This window comes from Somniosus microcephalus, unplaced genomic scaffold, assembly GCF_052327205.1.
Source record: "Somniosus microcephalus isolate GS21.2 unplaced genomic scaffold, FLI_Smic_1.0 unresolved_chr2, whole genome shotgun sequence".
Classification (NCBI taxonomy): Eukaryota; Metazoa; Chordata; class Chondrichthyes; order Squaliformes; family Somniosidae; genus Somniosus; species Somniosus microcephalus.
In genome coordinates, this window is record NW_028225180.1 from 8,571,316 (window position 1) to 8,594,901 (window position 23,586).

The 23,586-nt window shown below is 48.2% G+C and overlaps 1 protein-coding gene across 3 annotated transcripts in view; it reads right to left on the minus strand.

Moving 5' to 3' along the window:
- LOC147092074 (uncharacterized) overlaps nt 1-23,586 on the minus strand; it is a 36,847-nt gene that overhangs the window by 11,555 nt on the left and 1,706 nt on the right. For 2 of the 3 annotated variants that reach the window (XM_085975816.1, XM_085975815.1), the window contains exon 2: nt 22,978-23,091. The exons of the other annotated variant lie outside the window; for it this stretch is intronic. In XM_085975816.1, coding sequence (XP_085831942.1) covers nt 22,978-23,091 — 114 coding nt within the window. The remainder of the gene's footprint in view (nt 1-22,977; nt 23,092-23,586) is intronic. 3 annotated transcript variants of the gene reach the window in all.

A 23,586-nucleotide genomic window follows, 5' to 3' on the forward strand; every position in this document is an offset into this window, starting at 1 on the left:
GTTCGGGCAGGTTACCACGGCAACCGGGACGCTGCGCACACCGATGACGTCATCGGTGCCGGCGCAGCGCTACCGGTGCAACGCCGATTTAGGGCCCCAGGGAATTTTTAAACTGGCCATAACTCTGGCGCTAGTCCCTCTAGCGCCTCAAAAGCGGCGCTAAGGCAACTGAATTTCTAGGCCAATATCCATGCCATGGATGAGCAGGATGATGATGATGATGATCACGACAATGCACTAAACATCGAAACCATAAAGATACAGCTTCACGAGATGTCCAGAGCGGAAAATACTCCGAGGAGAGAATTGCACACCATCATCCAAATCAAAAAAAAGGTCAAAGGTCGGCCCACAACCATCAACTTAAAGTTGAAGCTGGACACAGGGGCTGAGCAACATTCTCCCATTGAGACTGTACCAGCAGATCTTTCCCGAAAACCTGAGATAAGATGGCTACCCGAAAAATGGTTGTTTAAAGGCAAGTAATGTCACGCTGACAGCATACGGGGGGAGTGAGATTAAACAACTTGGAATAGCCTTTATCAAAGGGACACATAAAAGAAAGAACATCAACTGCATGTTCTATGTCACCGACACTGAGGGGCCAGCGATCCTGGGATTAAACAGCTGCGAGAAGTTGAGATTGATCTCAGTGAATCACGAGCTGACGGAAATGCCACTGAAGATAGACAGCAACACCCCACTGGAGAACCGCCCACAAATCAAGAGTAAAAAAGACTTGATAGACATGTATCCGGAATGTTTCGATGATACAGTGGGATGTTTCGGAGATTTCCAATACCACATCACCATCGATCCAGAGGTAAACCCCGTTATCCATGCTCCACGAAAAGTACCCATTGAGCTGAAGACAAAGCTTGAAAGAGAGCTAAAGGAGATGGAAGAAAAGGGAGTGATCGTAAAGGTCACTGAACCCACAGACTGGGTAAACTCAATTGTGGTATGAGAAAAGCCAAACGAGCGTCTCAGAATATGTTTGGACCCCAAAGATCTAAGCCAGGTGATAAAGAGGGACCACTATCCCACCCCAACACTAGAGGAGATTACGCTATAACTGGCAGGAGCCAAGGTTTTCTCAAAACTAGATGCCAGAAATGGATATTGGAACGTGAAGTTGGATGAGGAATCAACAACACTGACAACATTCAACACACCATTTGGGCCTTACAAATTCCTGCGGCTACCATTCGGGCTAAAGGTCAGTCAAGATATCTTTCAACAGAAAATAGACGAGACATACAGAGGCTGTGAAGGAGCTACAGGAATAGCTGATGATATTCAGATCTATGGAGCAGATGAAAGAGACCATGATATGCACCTACATGAGGCCATGGAGCGTACCAGGAAGGCGGGCATCAAGTTAAATGCCGATAAGTGCATAGTTAAAGTCAAGGAATGCCAATTCTTCGGTATGATTTACACACCAGAGGGAGTCAAGCCAAATCCAGAGAAGATTGCGGCGATTGCTGAAATGAAACCACCCAAAGACAAGAAAGAGCTGAGGAGTTACCTCGGCTTGGTCCAAGACATGAGTTCTTTCATCCCAAACATGTCGGAACATACAACAAATCTCAGAGAGCTATTGAAAGAAGATGCCGAATACCAGTCACTCTGCAAGTAAACGCTTCTACCAGAGGACATGTGGCAGCTCTGGTGCAGGAAGGAAAGCCAATAGCTTTCGCATCAAAGGCCTTGACGTCAGCCGAGACGAGATACGCCAACATAGAAAGAGAACTATTAGCAGTAGTGTACGGATGTGAGAAATTCCATACATACCTGTATGGCAGGCGATTTACAATAGAGAGTGACCATCGTCCACTAGAACAGATCTATAAGAAGAATCTGTGCAAAGCACCTGCAAGACTGCAAAGGCTACTTCTAAGGCTCCAAAGCTATGACTTCACGCTTAAATATAAGCCAGGAAAGGAAATAGTGCCAGCAGATGCGTTGTCTCGATTGTCACCATATGAGAAACACGAGGTGGAGGGCCTAACAGTAAAAATCCACCACCTAGTGAATGTTACCCCTACAAAGCTCAGTCAAATCAGAGATGAGACCAGCAAAGATGAGGAATTGCAACTACTCACACAACAAGTAATACCGGGGTGGCCGGAGAGAATCCAGCAGGTACAGGCGACAATTCGTCAATACTGGATGATTAAAGATGATATTGCAGTAGAAGACGGTATTCTCCTTGCTGGACCGAGGATCATCGTGCCAAAGACAATGCAGACACAACTTCTCCATCTCATACATGAAGGCCACATGGGAATGGAGAAATGCAAGTTGAGAGCCAGATCAGCTGTATACTGGATAGGCATGTACAAAAATATCAAACAGATGGTCTCTGCATGTGGTATATGCCAGAAATACAGAAATGCACAACAGAAAGAGGAGATGATACCTAGTGAAATACCGTCAAGACCATGGCACACTGTTGAGGCAGATCTCTTCATGTGCAATCAAGAATGGTATCTCATAGTGGCAGATTACTATTCCAAGTTTCCTTTTGTGAGAAGGATGAAAGACCTGAGAGCCACAACTACCACCAGGATTGCAAAGAGCTTGTTTGCTGAACAAGGAATCCAGGAAAAGGTCATCTGTGACAATGGAACCCAGTTCACATCGAGTGAATTCAGAGCTCTGGCAGAAAAGTATGGGTTCAAAATAGTAACCTCATCCCCACGTTTCCCAAAAGGACACAGGTTCATCGAAAGACAGATACAGACTGTCAAGAGAACTCTCATCAAAAGTAGTGAGATGGGGGAAGACCAAGACCGTGCCCTCCTATCACTCAGATCAACACCACTGAAAGCAGACATGAAATCACCTGCGGAATTGCTGAATGGGAGGAAGTTTAAGACTACACTACCAGCAAAAATACATCCTCCCCAGGACCAGGAGGACTTCAGACAAAAGCTGGCAGAAGCACAAATCGTAGGAAGCAAACACGATAAACATGCAAAGACGCTACCAGAATTGCTGAATGGACAATCAGTGCATGTGCAAGACCCAGTGTCGAAAACCTGGAATCCAGCCAAGGTCATTGGAAAAGCTGATACTCCAAGATCCTACTTCGTAGAGACTGAACCTGGTAACCAATACAGACGGAACAGACTCCACATCAGACCTTCACCTGAACTGGATAAGCAGCAGACAACATCAGCAACATTGACAACACCAGCTACCACAAGCAGTACAACACCAGAAACAAGTGCTACAAATCAAACAACCACGAACATGCACACTCCAACTCCAAGGGCGACAGCAACAACAACAACGAGAGCGGAACACACCAAAACACCGCAGAGAGGAATGGTCACCACCAAATCCACAAGATGGATAAACAACATCCAACCACCTGAGCGATATCGCGAATAAGAAAAAAAACCTCACGATTCTTTGTAGTTGATAAAAATAGTTTAGATATAATATTTGTTAATTTAAATTGTTAAATTTCATGTTTTAGTTTTTTTTGAGAAAGAGGGATGTTACATTGTTATAGTATCACATCGTTAAATGGAACTACTTTGGTATGGTGTAGTTATATTGCTATGTGGCACACTGTGCACGGGCAGTGCACAGTGCAGCGTCGGACATCTTGTATCACTCCGCACCATGCGGCAGCACAGAAACAAAGCAAGAATACAGCTAGTAAAAGCAGTAACTAAAATGAGCTAAAGGTGTCTGTATTATTTATAGTATAAGAACACAAGGAGACACAACAGAGAGATACGGATCTAATCTAGAGAGTGACACACCATAGAGAGATTCCGATCTAATCTAGAGAGTGACACACCATAGAGTGAAAACATCTTCTCTATGTCTACTCTATCGAACCCCCTTAATCATTTTAAGGAGCTCTATCAGGTCGGAGGTGGCCTGTACTTTATACTAAAAGGTGCCCCTGGCCACCCCACCCGCCTTACATTATTCATTACTCACAAAGAGCGGCGAGAGAGGGAGCAACGGTATAAAGAGCGCCGAGAGTGGGAACAGTGGTACAAAGAGTACTGAGAGCGGAAGCAGCGGTATAAGGAGCGCCGAGAGCGGGAGCAGCGGTATAAAGAGCGGCGAGAGCGGGAGCAGCGGCACAAAGAGCGCCAAGAGCGGGAGCAGCGGTATAAAGAGTGCCGAGAGTGGGAGCAGCGGTACAAAGAGCGCCAAGAGCGGGAGCAGCGCTATAAAGAGCGCCGAGAGCGGGAGCAGCGGTATAAAGAGCGCCGAGAGCGGGAGCAGTGGTTTAAAGAGCGCGAGCAGCGGTACAAAGAGCCCCGAGAGCGGGAGCAGCGGTTTAAAGTGTGCCGAGAGCGGGAGCAGCAGTTTAAAGAGCACCGAGTGCAGGAGCAGCGGTACAAAGAGCGCTGAGAGCGGGAGTGTTGAGTCTGTGTTTCCAAATGTAGTTATGCTGAATAACTGGACACAGACTACAGAAATTCTGGGAAATGTGGAATAACCTGAGTACAACACAATTGCAAGCATTACCAATCCAAGATGGCGACATCTGGAGAACACATTTTGAAAACCTCTGCAAAGACATCCCAATAAACGAAACAAACCCAAGTCAACATCAGGTCACAGAAAAACTCCACACATTAGAAGCAACAATTAAAGACAACCAAAACCCTCTAGACTCCCCAATCACATGGAAAGAACTGGCCACAAAAACAAAATCTCTCCACCTAAAGAAAGCCTGTGGCCCAGACAACATCAAAAATGAAATGCTCAAGTTCAGCAATATGGAGATGCAGGGTGCGGTACTCAAATTATTCAACATCATATTACATTCAGGCTGTTTCCCCGATATCTGGTGCCAAGGACTAATCTCCCCCATATATAAAAGCGGAAACAAATCAGACCCAAATAACTACCGCGGCATCTGTGTCAACAGTTGTCTAGGGAAGTTATTCTGCAGTATTCTAAATAGTAGATTACTTGATTTTCTTAACAAACATAATATCCTCAGAAAAAACCAAATAGGCTTTCTTCCAAAACACCGCACCGCCGACCATATCTATACCCTTCACACCCTCATTGAAAAACATATACACCAAACAAAAAATGGGAAAATATTCGCCTGTTTCATCGACTTCAAGAAAGCCTTTGACTCTATATGGCACGAAGGGCTCTATTATAAACTTCTTCAGTGTGGAATAGGGGGCAAAGTCTATGACCTTATTAAATCAATGTATCTGAAAAACAAATGCGGGGTCAAAATTGGAGACAAACGCACCGATTTCTTCACCCAGAGAAGAGGCGTCCGGCAGGGCTGCAATTTGAGCCCGACCCTGTTCAACATATACATAAATGAATTAGCAGACATGCTGGAGCAAAGCGAGTCACCAGGTCTCCGTCTCCTTGATGGAGAAGTGAAATCCCTGTTCTATGCGGACGACCTGGTTCTGCTGTCTCCCACAGAACAGGGATTACAGCAACAACTAGACCTACTCGACAAATACTGCCAAAATTGGGCTCTAACAGTAAATCTAAAGAAAACCAACATCATGATTTTTCAAAAAAGGCCCAGATGTCAGGAAAACAAATACCAGTTTACCCTCAGTGATACCACTATAGGACACACTATGAGCTACACCTACCTTGGTCTAACTATTACAGCATCAGGGAGCTTCAGCATAGCAGTGAATGCACTAAAAGAAAAAGCACGAAGAGCCCTATATGCAATAAAAAGAAAATTCTACAACATCCAAATCCCAATCAAAATCTGGCTCAAAATATTTGACAGCATAATCCTGCCCATTGCACTGTACGGTAGTGAAGTATGGGGCCCGCTAAATCACCAAAGCTACACTAAATGGGAAAAACACACAATAGAAGCCCTACATGCAGAATTCTGCCGAAGCATCCTTCGCACCCAAAGAAAAACGCCAACAAATGCATGCAGAGCCGAACTAGGCAGATACCCACTGATAATAAACATCCAAAAACGAGCACTAAACTTCCTAAATCACCTCAAATCTAGCTCCCCAGACACCCTTCATTTCAAAGCCTTTCAGACCCAAGAGCTAAACCCAGAAAAGAGTCCCCTGAGTCAGCTGCTACTGAAACTAAGTACTCAGCCGGACCCTGACCAGCCCCAGACCAACACAGCCGTCCAAACACCAATCCGAGTGAACCAAATCATTAAACAATGCAAAGAAACCTACCTGGAACATTGGAACAAAATAACCGAAAGCCAAAGCAGATTAGAATGTTACCGGGCCCTAAAAAGAGAATATAAACTGGCAGACTACCTCAAGACCATCAGAGACACAAAACAGAGACAGACCCTCACCAGGTACAGACTAAGCGACCACCAACTGGAAATTGAAAAAGGCAGATACAAGAAATCCTGGCAGCCTAGAGAGAATAGAATATGCGATCAATGTCTGGCCGGCGAGGTTGAAACAGAAATGCATTTCCTCCTAAAATGCGAGAAATTCAACACATCAAGAAACATATTATTCAACAAGCTAAGCCAAACAACCCCAGATTTCAAGGAATTGGATGACCTGTCAAAATTGAGATTAGTCCTGGGAGAAGGAGACAGACCATACCTTGGGGCCAAATATGTAACAACATGTCACAACCTGAGGACTGTTTAAAAGTAAGACTGTTTAAAATTAATATTGAACGTACCAAATGAAGTAGAAAGACTGTTTAAAATTAATATTGTTTAAAAGTAATATTGTATGTACCCAACAAATGTCAAATCGATTGACACCTACAGAATGTTGGAAAACTGTACCTTTTTGCTATGTAAGCTTTGGCAATATGGTTCTCTGTAAACTTTCATGCCAATAAAGCATTTGAATTGAATTGAATTAATTAAACAGGTCTTTAGTAATTGAGGGTCAGGGCTGAACTGGAATACACTTTGCTCCACAAGGTTTATATGCCGGTGTGGTCACCACCAGTACTACAATGTACAGGAGCCATCAAAAAGTAGTCCATCACCTTAAGGTATTCTCTTAAGGTGGTACAGGTTACATACACTACAATTCCTCCCCTTTTAGCTTAACAGTGTACACCCCAATTTAAACATTACATGGAAAACATATATACAACTTTCACACAAAACTGTTCAAAGATTCAGTCTCTGAGGAGGCCTCCTGATCCGGGCCGGATAACGCCTTTCAGGGGTCTCTGGTTCTCGTTGCTGGGGTGACTCATCCATTTGATCTCCTATGGATTGAACATCATCATGTACGTTCGAGTCTGAGGTAGATGCTACAGGCTCAATAACTTCTTCAACTGGTGTCTCTGCCGTAGACATGGGGTCGACCCTTGTTCTCGATTCCACAAGTTGGTCAGCATGACGTCGTATTACGTTCTCTCCAACATCTACCGTGTACATCAAGGGTCCTTGTTGGGCACGAATTGTTCCGGATTGCCATTTATCATTCCTATAGTCCCTGGCCAACACTGGTTGTCCTATTTCGAAACTCCGAGTGGCCTTGTTATTTACATGCTGGAATTGCTTGTTTTCGACTTCCCTACGCACATTGGGTTTTAACAAATCCAACCGGGACCGCAACCTCCCGTTATAGAACATTATGACAGGGCTTTGATTTGTCACTGCATGCGTGGCGTTTCGATATGCCATCAGGAAATTGTCCACCTTGTGTTGTAGTGGAATATGGTCTTCGCTCATGTATTTCTGCAGTGCCTCGTGCTGTTGCCTCGTGCGATGCTGCAATGCTGAAAGCTTTGTCCAGCGTAAGATCCTTTTCCTCTAGCAGTCGCTTCTGGGTTCCTTCCCTTAGGAGCCCACACACAAACTTATCTCTCAGTGCATCTGCTAGTCCTGTACCGAACTGACAGTACTTTGATAACTTGCGCAGTTCGATTAAGAATTCAACGTTGCTTTCCTCTTTAAGTTGAATTCTTTTGTAGAATTTAAATCGTTCCGCTATCAGCAGCGGCATGGGGTTTAAATGCTCTTGCAGGGTAGTAACAATATCCACGAAACTCTTTCCTACCGGTTTATCTGGTGTTACAAGGTTCTTTAATAACCCGTACGTCTTCGCACACATCGAGTTTAATAGGGTTAGTGCTTTCTTATCCTCCGGTACCTCATTCGTTGTACAGTAAACTTCGACGCGTTCCACATAAGTGGCCCAATCTTCCACATCGCTATCAAAAGCAGTGATGTTACCCGTTTTTGGCATCCTTGTTGAGTTTCCTTTCCTTCGGATATGATTATTATTTAATTTAATTTATTTTTTTTCAAAATGGCGGCTTCCCGCGCTTGGCGGCTTTTCCCGCGCTTGTCTTCGTCCCCCGCCGACTCAAAATGGCGATTACCGCGCTGTTGCCGTTCTCACCTCCCAGCGGTCCTTTATTTTCCCCTACGCTGCTGCTCTTGTTCCCCGCCGCTCCCGCGGTCCTTGTGGACACAAACGCTTTTCTGGCTGCTGCGCGTCTCTGCCCCGATTGCAGTCCGGCCCCCGACACCGGCTGCGGTCGTGTTCTCCGCCCTTTTTGGCGTTTCCCTCCCCTTCTCTTACTGACAACTCGGCCGACTTCCCCCCCGTGCCGCTCGATCGGGCTTACCCGCCGCTGTCGTCGAAGGGATGTTCACTGATGTTTGACTTCGTGGCCAGAAACCAACCCGGGTTCCTGGTGGCCTCCCGTGCTATGCAGTGCCCAGCAGGATGTTGAGGGTGGATGTCCTTGATCGACGCCCATTTCAGAGGCGAAGCTTCCTTTGATGCAACTGCCGCTAGGTAAGATCAGACTCGTCGCCACTGTTGAGTCTGTGTTTCCAAATGTAGTTATGCTGAATAACTGGACACAGGCTACAGAAATAATTAAACAGGTCTTTAGTAATTGAGGGTCAGGGCTGAACTGGAATACACTTTGCTCCACAGGGTTTATATACCGGTGTGGTCACCACCGGTACTACAATGTACAGGAGCCATCAAAAAGTAGTCCATCACCTTAAGGTATTCTCTTAAGGTGGTACAGGCTACATACACTACAGGGAGCAACGGTTTAAGGAGCGCCGAGAGCGGGAGCTGCGGCATAAAGAGCGCCGAGTGCCGGAGCAGCGGTATAAAGAGTGCTGAAAGCGGGAGCAGCGGTATAAAGAGCGCCGAGAGCGGGAGCAACGGTTTAAGGAGCGCTGAGAGCGGGAGCAGCGGTATAAAGAGCACCGAGAGCGGGAGCAGTGGTATAAAGAGCACCGAGAGTGGGAGCAACGGTATAAAGAGCGCCAAGAGCGGGAGGAGCAGTATAAAGAGCGCTGAGAGCGGGAGCAATGGTTTAAGGAGCACTGAGAGCGGGAGCAGCGGTATAAAGAGCACCGAGAGCGGGAGCAGTGGTATAAAGAGCGCTGAAAGTGGGAGCAGCGGTATAAAGAGCGCCGAGAGCGGGAGCAACGGTTTAAGGAGCACTGAGAGCGGGAGCAGCGGTATAAAGAGCACCGAGAGCGGGAGCAGCGGTATAAAGAGTGCCGAGAGTGGGAGCAGCGGTATAAAGAGCGCCGAGAGTGGGAGGAGCAGTATAAAGAGCGCTGAGAGCGGGAGCAATGGTTTAAGGAGCACTGAGAGCGGGAGCAGCGGTTTAAAGAGCGCCGAGAGTGGGAGCAGCGGTATAAAGAGTGCCGAGAGCGGGAGGAGCAGTATAAAGAGCGCCGAGAGTGGGAGCAGTGGCATAAAGAGCGCCAAGAGTGGGAGCTGCGGTATAAAGAATGCCGAGAGCAGGAGCTGCGGTATAAAGAATGCCGAGAGCAGGAGCTGCGGTATAAAGAGCACCGAGAGCGGGAGCAGCGGTATAAAGTGCGCAGAGAGCGGGAGCAGCGATTTAAAGAGCGCCGAGAGTGGGAGCAGCGGTATAAAGAGCGCCGAGAGCGGGAGCAGCGGTATAAAGAGCGCCGAGAGCGGGAGCGACGATTTAAAGAGCGCCGCGAGCGGGAGCAGCGGTATAAAGAGCACCGAGAGCGGGAGCAGCGGTATAAAGAGCGCCGAGAGCAGGAGCGATGGTATAAAGAGCGCCAAGGGTGGGAGCAGTGGTATAAAGAGCGCCGAGGGCGGGAGCAGTGGTATAAAGAGGGCCGAGAGTGGGAGCAGCGGTATAAAGAGCGCCGAGAGCGGGAGCAGCGGTATAAAGAGCGCCGAGAGCGGGAGCAGTGGTATAAAGAGCGGCGAGAGCGGGAGCAGCGGTTTAAAGAGCGCCGAGAGTGGGAGCAGCGGTATAAAGAGCGCCGAGAGCGGGAGCAATGGTATAAAGAGCGCCGAGAGTGGGAGCAGCGGTATAAAGAGCGCCGAGAGCGGGAGCAGCGGTTTAAAGAGCGCCGAGAGTGGGAGCAGCAGTATAAAGAGCGCCGAGAGCGGGAGCAGCGGTTTAAAGTGTGCCGAGAGTGGGAGCAGCGGTATAAAGAGCGCCGAGAGCGGGAGCCGCGGTATAAAGAGCGCCAAGAGCGGGAGCCGCGGTATAAAGAGCGCCAAGAGCGGGAGCAGCGGTATAAAGAGCGCCGAGAGCGGGAGCAGCGGTATAAAGAGCGCCGAGAGTGGGAGCCGCGATATAAAGAGCACCGAGAGTGGGAGCAGCGGTATAAAGAGCGCCGAGAGCGGGAGCAGCGGTATAAAGAGCGCCGAGAGTGGGAGCAATGGTTTAAGGAGCACTGAGAGCGGGAGCAGTGGTATAAAGAGTGCTGAGAGCGGGAGCAGCGGTATAAAGAGCACCGAGAGTGGGAGCAGCGGTATAAAGAGCGCCGAGAGCGGGAGGAGCAGTCTAAAGAGCGCCGAGAGCGGGAGCAATGGTTTAAGGAGCACTGAGAGCGGGAGCAGCGGTATAAAGAGCACCGAGAGCGGGAGCAGCGGTATAAAGTGTGCCGAGAGCAGGAGGAGCGGTATAAAGAGCGCCGAGAGCGGTATAAAGAGCGCCGAGAGTGGGAGCAGCGGCATAAAGAGCGCCGAGAGCGGGAGCAGTGGTATAAAGAGCGCCGAGAGTGGGAGCAGTGGTAAAAAGCGCGCCGAGAGCGGGAGCAGCGGTTTAAAGAGTGCCGAGAGTGGGAGCAGCGGTTTAAAGAGCGCCGAGAGCGGGAGCAGCGGTATAAAGAGTGCCGAGAGTGGGAGCAGTGGTAAAAGGAGCGCCAAGAGCAGGAGCAGCGGTTTAAAGAGTGCCGAGAGTGGGAGCAGCGGTATAAAGAGCGCCGAGAGCGGGAGCAGCAATGTAAAGGGCGCCAAGAGCAAGAGCAGCGGTATAAAGAGCGCTGAGAGCGGGAGCATAGTAATCTGGGATGTTATGATTAAGGTAATCCACCAGGTGGTGCTGTAGCCAATGCTGCTGCTAAGGTCAGGGGTTGCTTCCTGTTAAGGTCAGGGGGTTTTTGCTTCCTGCCAGGTCAGCAAAATTGCAATGCCTGGATGCAAGCCTGCCTGGTTGTTTCACAGTCGTTTAATAAAGTACTCGTATTAATCCTAATACCTCGCCTCTTCGAGTTCCTTGTCTCACGACATGGATTTATCACATTTGGCGACGATGTAAAACAGGACCCTGAATAAGAGAAGTCTGCCAGGACGTCTAAATAACAAAATCACGAGCTGCAGTTAGCTACCAGTTGGAAGACAACATGGCTGCCACGGTAGGAACGGTCTCCACTTTTGATATTCAAGCACAAACTTGGGAGGAATACTGTGAAGTATTGGGTTATTTTTTTTCGAAGCAAATGAAATAAGTGATGCCGGAAAAAGGAAAGTCATTCTGCCTAGTTCAGTGGGAAGCCAAACCTACAGTTTGATGAGGAATCTGCTCAGTCCTGAAAAGCCTGGAGACAAATCACTTGTTGAATTAGTGGCCATGCTAAAACATAGAAGATAGGAGCAGGAGTAGGCCATTCGGCCCTTCGAGCCTGCTCCGCCATTCAATGAAATCATGGCTGATCATCCAAATTCAGTACCCTGTCCCTGCCTTCTCCCCATATCCCTTGATCCCTTTAGCCTTAAGAAATATATCCAACTCTTTCTTGAATATATTTAATGAACTGGCCTCCACCACCCTCTGTGGCAGAGAATTCCACAGGTTCACCACTCTCTGGGTGAAGAAATTCCTCCTCATTTCAGTCCTAAATGGCTTGCCCTTATCCTTAGACTATGACCCCTGGTTCTGGACTCCCCGGCCATCATAAACATCCTTTCTGCATCTAGTCTGTCCAGACCTGACAGAATTTTATAGGTTTCGATGAGACCCCCTCTCAATCTTCTAAACCCCAGTGAGTATAAGCCCAATCGACACAATCTCTCCTCGTATGTCATTCCTGCCATCCCAGGTATCAGCCTGGTGAATCTTCGCTGCACTCCCTCCATGGCAAGAACGTCCTTCCTCAGGTAAGGTGGCCAAAACTGCACACAATACTCAAGGTGTGGTCTCACCAAGGCCCTGTACAACTGCAGCAAGACATCCTTGTTCTTGTACTCGAACCCTCTTGCTACGAAGGCCAACATACCATTTGCCTTCTTAACCGCCTGCTGCACCTGCATGCTTACCTTCAGCGACTGGTGCACAAGAACACCCAGGTCTCTTTGCACTTCCCCTTCTCCCAATCTACTGCCATTCAAATAATAATCTGCCTTCCTGTTTTTGCCACCAAAGTGGATAACCTCACATTTATCCACATTATAGTGCATTTGCCATGTTTCTGCCCAATCACCCAACCTGTCCAAATCGTACTGGAGTTTCACGACATCCTCCTCACAGCTTACCCTCCCACCCAGCTTTGTGTCATCTGCAAATTTGGACATATTACATCAAATTCCCTCGTCCAGATCATTAATATATATTGTGAACAGCTGGGGTCCTAGGACCGATCCTTGCAGTACCCCACTAGTCACTGCTTGCCAATCGGAAAATGACCCATTTATTCCAACTCTGCTTTCTGTCCACCAACCAGTTCTCTATCCAAGTCTGTACCTTGCCCCCAATCCCATGTGCCTTAATTTTGCACGCTAATCTCTTATGTGGGACCTTATCGAAAGCCTTCTGAAAGTCCAAATACACCACATCCACTGGTTCTCCCTTATCTATTTTACCAGTTACATCCTCAAAAAATTCCAGTAGATTAGTCAAGCATGATTTACCTTTTGTAAATCCATGTTGACTTTGTCCGATCCTGTCACTGCTTTCCAAGTGCTCTGCTATTACATCTTTTATAATGGACTCTAGCATTTTCCCCACTACCGATGTCAGGCTTACCGGTCTATAATTCCCTGCTTTTTCTCTACCACCCTTTTTTGAATAGTGGGGTAATATTAGCTACCCTCCAATCCATGGGTACTGTTCCAGAGTCTAACAAGTTCTGGAAGATGATCAGCAATGCATCTACTATCTCTAGGGCCACTTCCTTAAGTACCCTGGGATGTAGACCATCAGGCCCTGGGGATTTATCGGCCTTCAGTCCCATCAATTTTCCTAACACCATTTCCCTACAAATACTGATTTCTTTCAGTTCCTCCCTCTCATTAGACCCTATGTTCCCCGGCATCTCTGGGAGGTTATTTGTGTCCTCCTTTGTGAAGACAGAACCAAAGTATGTATTTAGTTGGTCTGCCATTTCCTTGTTTCCCATTATAAATTCCCCTGATTCTGACTGTAAGGGACCTACGCTTGACTTCACCAATCTTTTTCTCTTCACATATCTATAAAAGCTTTTACAGTCAGTTTTTATGTTCCCTGATAGCTTACTCTCATATTCTATTTTCCCTTTCTTAATTAATCCCTTTGTCCTCCTTTGTTGACTCCTAAACTGCTCCCAATCCTCAGGATTATTGCTTTTTCTAGCCAATTTATATGTCCTCTCCTTGGATCTTATGCTATCCCTAATTTCCCTTGTTAGCCATGGTTGAGTCACCTTTTTTGTTTTATTTTTATGCCAAACTGGGATGAACAAATTCTGTAGCTCATCCATTCGGTCTTTGAATGTTTGCCATTGCCTATCCACCGTCAACCCTTAGAGTGCCATTCCCCTATCAATCCTACCCAACTCGCTCCTCAGACCATCGTAGTTTCCTTTATTTAAATTGAGGACCCTTGTCTCTGAGTCAACTACTTCATTCTCCATCTTAATGAAGAATCTGATCATATTATGATCGCTCCGACCCAAGGGGCCTCGAACATTTCAACCCTAAGCCTAGTGAGATTGTACAGCGGTTCAAGTTTAATTCAAGGAACAGGAAAGAGGAAGAGAGTGTAATGGACTATGTAGCAGTGTTGCATAAATTGGCACAAGATTGCAATTATGGGAACAACCTGAAGGAAATGCCGAGAGATAGGCTAGTTTGCGGAATAATGGATGACCGAATGCAGCGCAGATTATTATCTGAGACTGGGCTTACTTATGAAAAAGCATTGGAACTTGTTCAAGCCATAGAGACAGCGAACCAAGATGTAAAAGAAATACAGGGTTCAGACAGGGCTAATACTACGCAAGTTGCAGGTCAGGTTGTTGTGCACAAGTTGAACATGCATCAGAAACCACAATGTGAGCATGTGAAGGCATGTTATAGATGCAAGGGTGATCACCTGGCGAGTGAATGCCGGTTTCTGGAGGAAAAGTGCTACAAGTGTGGGAAACAAGGACACATAAAACGAGCTTGCAGGGCGAAATCACCTATGGAGGAATTCAAACCAAAAGGGGGAGGATAGCAAAACCAAGGGAGAGAAGTGAAAAAACATGGAGCACACCACATCAACGAGGAAGCTGAGGAAGAAGAGGACATGTTCATAATGTATAGCATGTTAGAGAACATTCCAAAAGTGGCTCCTATCACATTGCAACTGACAGTAAATGACTCTATGGTGAACTTTGAAGTGGATACAGGGTGCGGCGTGACCATAATGAACAAGGCAGAGTACTCAAAATTGTGGAACCGCGCAAAAGTTCCAGAGTTAAAGCCTTGCTCCCTGCATCTTAAAACATATACAGGTGAACGAGTAGCGACATTAGGTACAGCTAAGGTAACTGTGCAACACAGAGACACAGTGACAGTGGGGAGAGGAGCAGGGGGTTTCATTTGAACAGTCCAAGAAACTGATGCTGTCGTCGGATGTGCTGGTTCACTACAATGCAGAGAAAGACATCATTCTCTCTTGTGACGCTTCACCTTACCGGGTGGAGGCAGTTCTTTCACACTGCATGGAAGATGGAACTGAAAGACCAATAGGGTTTATGTCCTGAACTCTAACACCAGCGGAAAAAAACTATTCCCAGTTAGACAAAGAGGAGTGAGTAGTAATGTTTGGGTTACAGAGGTTCCACAAGTACATATATGGCAGGAAGTTCACCACATGCACTGATCATAAACCTCTTCTCTCTCTTTTCAATGAAATGAAAGCAGTTCCACAGATGGTGTCACCCCGGAACCAGAGGTGGGCCATGACGTTGAGGGCATATGAGTATGTCATCGTCTACAAGGCGGGCAAGTACCATGGGAACGCAGATGCCTTGAGCCATCTTCCACTGCCCATGCAGCTCCAGAGGACAGAGTGTTAATATTGGAGGACACTGACACGGCACTTGTGACTGCAGAGCAAGTAAGAACATGGACAGGTAAAGATCCAGTACTGTCTAGAGTTCGAGAATATGTGGTGAGGGGATGGCCACAGCATCCGGAAAGGGCTGACTTCACACCCTACAGTGTCAGGAAAACAGAGCTGAGTGTGCAGGATGGTTGCGTGTTGTGGGGAGCACGAGTGATTATTCCACAGCCAGCACGACAGTCTATCCTAGAGCAACTACATCAGTGTCATCCTGTGGTCTCGCGTATGAAAGCCTTGGCTAGGAGTTACTTGTGGTGGCCAAAGCTAGATGTGGAGATAGAAAATCTAGTCAAGACATGCAGCACTTGTCAGGAACACCGGAAGGCACCAGCAGCGGCTCCTCTCCACCCCTGGGAGTGGCCAGATAAACCATGGAGAAGATTGCACTTAGATTATGCGGGTCCATTCATGGGGAAGATGTTCCTCATAATCATTGATGCACATTCCAAATGGATGGATGTGTATCCTGTAAATTCTGCTTCCGCCACTACTACTATAGACTGCCTGCATCGGAGCTTCAGTAATCAAGGGCTACCGGAGATCGTGGTGAGTGACAATGCCACTTGTTTTGTGAGTACAGAGACAAAAGAGTTCTTGAGGAAAAAATGGCATAGTGCAGGTGACCTCAACTCCATATCATCCGTCCTCAAATGGACTTGCGGAGAGAGCCGTACAAACATTTAAAGAGATGATGAAAAAAAGTGCAGAAGAGAGTTTAGCAGCCAAAGTGTCACGGGTTCTGTTCAGCTACAGAATAACACATCAATCCACCACAGGACTCTCTCCTGCTGAGATGTTATTAGGTCGTAGACTACGCTCCACTCTTGACCTTGTCCACCCAGACCTAAAAAGGAAAATGGAAAACAGACAAAACAAACAAAAAGAGAACCATGACCAAAGAACAAAGAGCCGAAGTTTTGGAGAAGGAGATGCGATCCTTACCAGGAATTTCAGTTATGGACCCAAGTGGATTCCTGGCTTCATAGACTCAATGACCGGTCCCGTTTCATACAAGGTCATGTTGGGTGATGGTAGGGTAGTACGCAGACATGTAGATCAGATACTTCCCAGACAAGGGGAAATTGAAATGAAGGTTCCAGATGCAATGGCTGAGGACAGGGTTGCCCCCCATTATCCAAGTGCATCTGTGGTGCCACCACCAGGGACAGAGACAATTCCACAGGAACCCATTCGCCAAGAGGAAACCATCGTTGCAGAGTCAGATACTCCGAGCACTGCTCAGGAGCAGCTGGTGGCTTCACCACAAACAAGCAGGGACTTTACTGTCAGACATTCACAAAGGACTCGCAAGCCACCAGAGAGATTGATACTGACCTGTTAGATTTGTCAAGTATGGAACATGGTGAATGGAGACTTCTTATGTAACCCTTAGGAATGGTTGTTTGTTAAGAAATTCATGCTGAAATCTTAAGGGAGGAGGGATATAGTAATCTGGGATGTTATGATTAAGGTTATCCACCAGGTGGTGCTGTAGCCAATGCTGCTGCTAAGGTCAGGGGTTGCTTCCTGTTAAGGTCAGGGTTTTTTTGCTTCCTGCCGGTCAGCAAAGGTGCAATGCCTGGATGCAAGCCTGCCTGGTTGTTTCGCAGTCATTTAATAAAGTACTCATATTAATCCTAATACCTCGCCTCTTTGAGTTCCTTGTCTCGCTACATGGATTTATCACAGGGAGCAGCGGTAAAAAGAGCGCCGAGAGCGGGAGCAGCGGAATAAAGAGTGCCAAGAGCGGCAGCAGCGGCACAAAGCATGCCGAGAGTGGGAGCAGCGGTAGAAAAATCGTTGAGAGCGGGAGCAGGGGCACAAAGAGCGCTGAAAGCAGGCGCAGCGGTTTGAAGAGCGCCGAGAATGGGAGCAGCGGTTTAAAGAGCACTGAGAGTGGGAGCAGCGGCACAAAGAGCACCGAGAGCGGGAGCAGCGATTTAAAGAGCGCCGAGAGCGGGAGCAGCGATTTAAAGAGCGCCGAGAGCGGGAGCAGCGGTATAAAGATTTCCGAGAGCGGGAGCAGCGGTTTAAAGAGCGCCGAGAGCGGGAGCAGTGATTTAAAGAGCGCCGAGAGCGGGAGCAGTGATTTAAAGAGCGCCGAGAGCGGGAGCAGCGATTTAAAGAGCGCCGAGAGCGGGAGCAGCGATTTAAAGAGCGCCGAGAGCGGGAGCAGCGATTTAAAGAGCGCCGAGAGCGGGAGCAGCGATTTAAAGAGCGCCGAGAGCGGGAGCAGCGATTTAAAGAGCGCCGAGAGCGGGAGCAGCGATTTAAAGAGTGATGCAAGCGGGTGCAAACAGACCTGTGAAGGGAAAAAAAAAGCACCAAAGTGCGACGTCACAGGAAAGCAGTGAGGAGAAAAGTGGGAGCAGCTGGTTTAAAAAGAGCTGAGAGCAGGGGACGCTGCCTGCGGAGCGAACGGACCTGTGAAAGGGGAAAAAAATCAATGTGTGACATCTCTGAAAAGCAGGTAAGTGATTGGTTGGTGAGTACCTCTCTCTTTTTCCTCTAAGCTAGGGGATTGGTTTAAATTAAGAGTTGTGATTTTAGATTAAAAACTATACATAGATAATTAAGTGATATTCCTAACTTGAAAACCTAATTAGGTAAATAAAATATAATAGAGATAGCAGGGCTGGTGATATGTTGCAGCTGTAGCATGTGGGAGCTGGTGGACGTCAGTGTGAGCCACAGTGACCACGTCTGCAGTAAGTGTCTGCAGCTCGAGAAACTTCGACTCAGAGTTGATGAGCTGGAGTCCGAGCTTCGGACACTGCAATGCATCAGGGAGGGGGGACAGTTACCTGGACACTTTGATCCAGGAGGCAGCCACACCCCTTAGGATAAATACTTCCAACTTGTTCCATGGTCAGGGACAGGAGGGTGTGACTACGAGTGAGGCAGTTATGGGGATCCAGGAGGTAGCATTGGAGGAGCCTCAGCCCTTGCATTTGTCCAACAGGTACGAGGTTCTTGCAGCCTGTGTGGACGAGAGCAGGGACTGCAGGGAGGATGAGCAAACAGAACACATCGTGGTTCAGGGGGCCTTTCAAGTTGGGGGAGTAAAAAGAAATATAGTAGTGGTAGGGGACAGTATAGTTAGGGGGATAGATACTGTTCTCTGCAGCCAAGAGCGTGAGTCCCAAAGGCTGTGTTGCCTGCTCGGTGCCAGGGTTAAGGACATCTCCTGGGGGCTGGAGAGGAACTTGGAGTGGGAGAGGGTGGATCCATTTTTTTTTTGTTTGTTTATGGGATGTGGGCATCGCTGGCAAGGCCAGCATTTATTGCCCATCCCTAATTGCCCTCAAGAAGGTGGTGGTGAGCCGCCTTCTTGAACCGCTGCAGTCCGTGTGGTGAAGGTACTCCCACAGTGCTGTTAGGTAGGGAGTTCCAGGATTTTGACCCAGTGACGATGAAGGATCGGCAATATAGGTCCAAGTCAGGATGGTGTGTGACTTGGAGGGGAACTTGGAGGTGGTGGTGTTCCCATGCGCCTGCTGCCCTTGTCCTTCTAGGTGGAAGAGGTCGTGGGTTTGGGAGGTGCTGCCGAAGAAGCCTCGGTGAGTTGCTGCAGAGCATCTTGTAGATGGTACACACTGCAGCCATGGTACACCGGTGGTGGAGGGAATGAATGTTTAAGGTGGTGGATGGGGTGCCAATCAAGTGGGCTGCTTTGTCCTGGATGGTGTCGAGCTTCTTGAGTGTTGTTGGAGCTGCACTCACCCAGGCAAGTGGAGAGTATTCCATCACACTCCTGACTTGTGCCTTGTAGATGGTGGAAAGGCTTTGGGGAGTCAGGAGGTGAGACACTCGCCCCAGAATACCCAGCCTCTGACCTGCTGTTGTTGCCACAGTATTTATGTGGCTGGTCCAGTTAAATTTCTGGTCAATGGTGACCCCCAGGATGTTGATGGTGGGGGATTCGGCGATGGTAACGCCATTGAATATTGAGGGGAGGTGGTTAGACTCTCGTTTGTTGGAGATAGTCATTGCCTGACACGTCTGTGGCATGAATGTTACCTGCCACTTATCAGCCCAAGCCTGAACATCGTGCAGGTCTTGTTGCATGCAGGCACGGACTGCTTCATTATCTGAGGAGTTGTGAATGGCGCTGAACACTGTGCAGTCATCAGCAAACATCCCCATTTCTGACCTTATGTTGGAGGGAAGGTCATTGATGAAGCAGCTGAAGATGGTTTGGCCTAGGACACTGCCCTGATGGACACCTGCAGTGATGTCCTGGGGCTGTGATGATTGACTTTCAACCACCACAACCATCTTTCCTTTGTGCTAGGTATGACTCCAGCCAGTGGAGCATTTTCCCCCCAATTCCCATTGACTTCAGTTTTACTAGGGCTCCTTGATACCTCAATCGGTCAAATGTTGCCTTGATGTCAAGGGCAGTCACTCTCACCTCACCTCTGGAATTCAGCTCCTTTATCTGTGTTTGGACCAAGGCTGTAATGAGGTCGGGAGCCGAGTGGTCTTGGCGGAACCCAAACTGGGCATCAGTGAGCAAGTTATTGGTGAGTAAGTGCCGCTTGATTGCATTGTTGATGACACCTTCCATCATTTTGCCGATAATTGAGAGTAGATTGCTGGGGCGGTAATTGGCTGGGTTGGATTTGTCCTTTTTGTGGACCGGACATTCCTGGGCAGTTTTCCACATTGTCCAATAGATGCCAGTGTTGCAGCTGTACTGGAACAGCTTGGCTAGAGGCGCGGCTAGTTCTGGAGCATAAGTCTTCAGTACGATAGCCGGGATGTTGTCAGGGCCCGTAGCCTTTGCTGTAACCAGTGCGCTCAGCCGTTTCTTGGTATCACGTGGAGTGAATCGAATTGGCTGAAGACTGGCTTCTGTGATGGTGGGGACCTCAGGAGTCGGCTGATATGGATTATCCACTTGGCATTTCTGGCTGATGATGGTTGCAAACACTTCAGCCTTGTCTTTTGCACTCATGTACTGGGCTCCACCATCATTGAGGATGGGGATATTCATGGAGCCTTCTCCTCCTCCCTTTAGTTGTTTAATGGTCCACCACCATTCACGACTGGATGTGGCAGGACTGCAGAGCTTTGATCTGATCCATTGATTGTGGGATCACTTAGCCCAGTCTATAGCATGCTGCTTCTGCATTTTAGCATGCATGTAGTCTTGTGTTGCAGCTTCCCCAGGTTGGCACCTCATTTTTAGGTACACCTGGTGCTGCTCCTGGCTTGCTCTTCTACACTCCTTAGTAAACCAGGTTTGGTCCCCTGGCTTGATGGTAATGGTAGAGTGAGGGATATGTCAGGCCATGAGGTTACAGATTGTGGTGGAATACAATTCTGCTGCTGCTGATGGCCCACAGCGCCTCATGGATGCCCAGTTTTGAGCTGCTAGATCTGTTCTGAATCTATCCCATTTATCACGGTGGTAGTGCCAAACACGACGGAGGGTGTTCTCAATGTGAAGACGGGACTTCGTCTCCGCAATGACTGTGCGGTGGTCAGTTACCAATACTGTCATGGACAGATGCATCTGCAACAGGTAGATTGTTGAGGATGAGGTCAAGTAGGTTTCTCCCTCGTGTTGGTTCTCTCACCACCTGTCGCAGGCCCAGACTGGCAGCTATGTCCTTCAGGACTCGGCCAGCTCGGTCAGTAGTGGTGCTACCGAGCCACTCTTGCTGATGGACATTGAAGTCCCCCACGCAGAGTACATTCTGTGCCCTTGCTACTCTCAGTGCTTCTTCCAAGTGGTGTTCAACATGGAGGAGTACTGATTCATCAGCTGAGGGAGGGCGGTAGGTGGTAATCAGCAGGAGGTTTCCTTGCCCATGCTTGACCTGAAGCCATGAGACTTCATGGGGTCCGGAGTCAATGTTGAGGACTCCCAGGGCCACTCCTTCCTGACTGTATACCACTGTGCCGCTGGTGGGTCTGCCTGCCGGTGGGACAGGACATACCCAGGGACGGTGATGGAGGAGTTTGGGACATTGGCTGAAAGGTATGATTCTGTGAGTATGATTATGTCAGTCTGTGGGACAGCTCTCCCAATTTTGGCACAAGTCCCCAGATGTTGGTGAGGAGGACTTTTCAGGGTCGACTGGGCTGGGTGTGCCGTTGCCGTGGCCGTAGGCGGTGCCGAGGTCGATGCCGGGTGGTCCGTCCGGTTTCATTCTTATGTTTCGTAGCGGTTAGTGACAACTGAGTGACTTGCTAGGCCATTTCAGAGGACAGTTAAGAGTCAACCACATTGCTGTGGGTCTGGAGTCATATAGGCCAGGTAAGGATGGCATGTTTCCTTCCCCAAAGGACATTCGTGAACCAGATGGGTTTTTCTGACAATCCGATAGTTTCATGGTCATCATTACTGGTCATTTTCAGGTTGGCAAACTGTAACTCGTGGGGTGCCGCAGGGATCAGTGCTGGGGCCTTCAACTATTTACAATCTATATTAATGACTTGGATGAAGGGACCGAGTGTACTGTAGCCACATTTGCTGATGATACAAAGATAGGTGGGAAAGCAGGTTGTGAGGAGGACACAAACGGTCTGCAAAGGGATATAGAAAGGTTAAGTGAGTGGGCAAAAATCTGACAGCTGGAGTACAATGTGGGAAAATGTGAGGTTATCCACTTTGGTAGGAAGAATAAAAAAGCAAATTATTATTTAAATGGAGAGACACTGCAAAATGCTGCGGTACAGGGAGATCTGGGGTCCTCGTACATGAAACACAAAAAGGTAGTACGCAGGTACAGCAAGTAATTAGGAAGGCAAATGTTGGCCTTTATTGCAAAGGGGAAGTCCTGCTACAACTGTACATGGCGCTGGTGAGACCACATCTGGAGTACTGCGTGCAGTTTTGGTCTCATTTAAGGAGGGATATACTTGCATTGGAGGCAGTTCAGAGAAGGTTCACGAGGTTGATTCCTGAGATGAGGGGGTTGTCTTATGAAGAAAGGTTAAGCAGGTTGGGCCTATGCTCATTGGAGTTTTGAAGAATGAGAAGTGATCTTATTGAAACATAAGATTCTGAGGGGGCTTGACAGGGTAGATGCAGGGAGGATAGAGGAAATCTAGAACTAGGGGGCATAGTTTCAGAATAAGGGGTCGCCCATTTAAAATGGAGATGAAGACAACTCAGAGGGTCGTGAATCTGTGGAGTTCTCTTCCCCAGAGAGCTGTGGAGGCAGAGTCATTGAATATATTCAAGGCGGAGATAGACAGATATTTGAGCTACAGGGGAGCCAAGGGTTATGGGGAGCGGGCAGGGAGGTGGAATTGAGGCCAAGATCAGATCAGCCATCATCTTATCGAATGGCAGAGCAGGCTCGAGGGGCCAAATGGCCTACTCCTGCTCCTATTTCTTAGGTTCTCATGTTCACTTTGTTTTATATGAAGTTTTATTTGTAATTTCTAAATGAATGAACTAACCCAAATTCCTGTGAACCATGGGGCTCCAATAATTGCTGGATAGGCATAGCTCTCTGCGAAGATAAGTGGAATGCCAAACACCATCTCAATCATTGCGATGATGATCTCAATGGCCTACAGTTGGGGGAAGTTTGCACAGAAATACATAGACCAGAGTTAGCCAAGATTCTAGACAATATCAAGAGTCTAAGACTAAATGACTGATAATCACTAAAAGCTAATGGACAGGTACCTCTCAGACGTTGCAGCGCTCCCTCAGTACTGCCCCTCCGACGGTGCAGCACTCGCTCAGTACTGACCCTCCGACAGTGCAGCGCTCCCTCAGTACTGCCCCTCCGACAGTGCAGCGCACCCTCAGTACTGTCCCTCCGGCAGTGCAGCCCTCCCTCAGTACTGCCCCTCCGACGGTGCAGCACTCGCTCAGTACTGACCCTCCGACAGTGCAGCGCTCCCTCAGTACTGCCCCTCCGACAGTGCAGCGCACCCTCAGTACTGTCCCTCCGGCAGTGCAGCCCTCCCTCAGTACTGCCCCTCCGGCAGTGCAGCCCTCCCTCAGTACTGCCCCTCCGACGGTGCAGCACTCGCTCAGTACTGACCCTCCGACAGTGC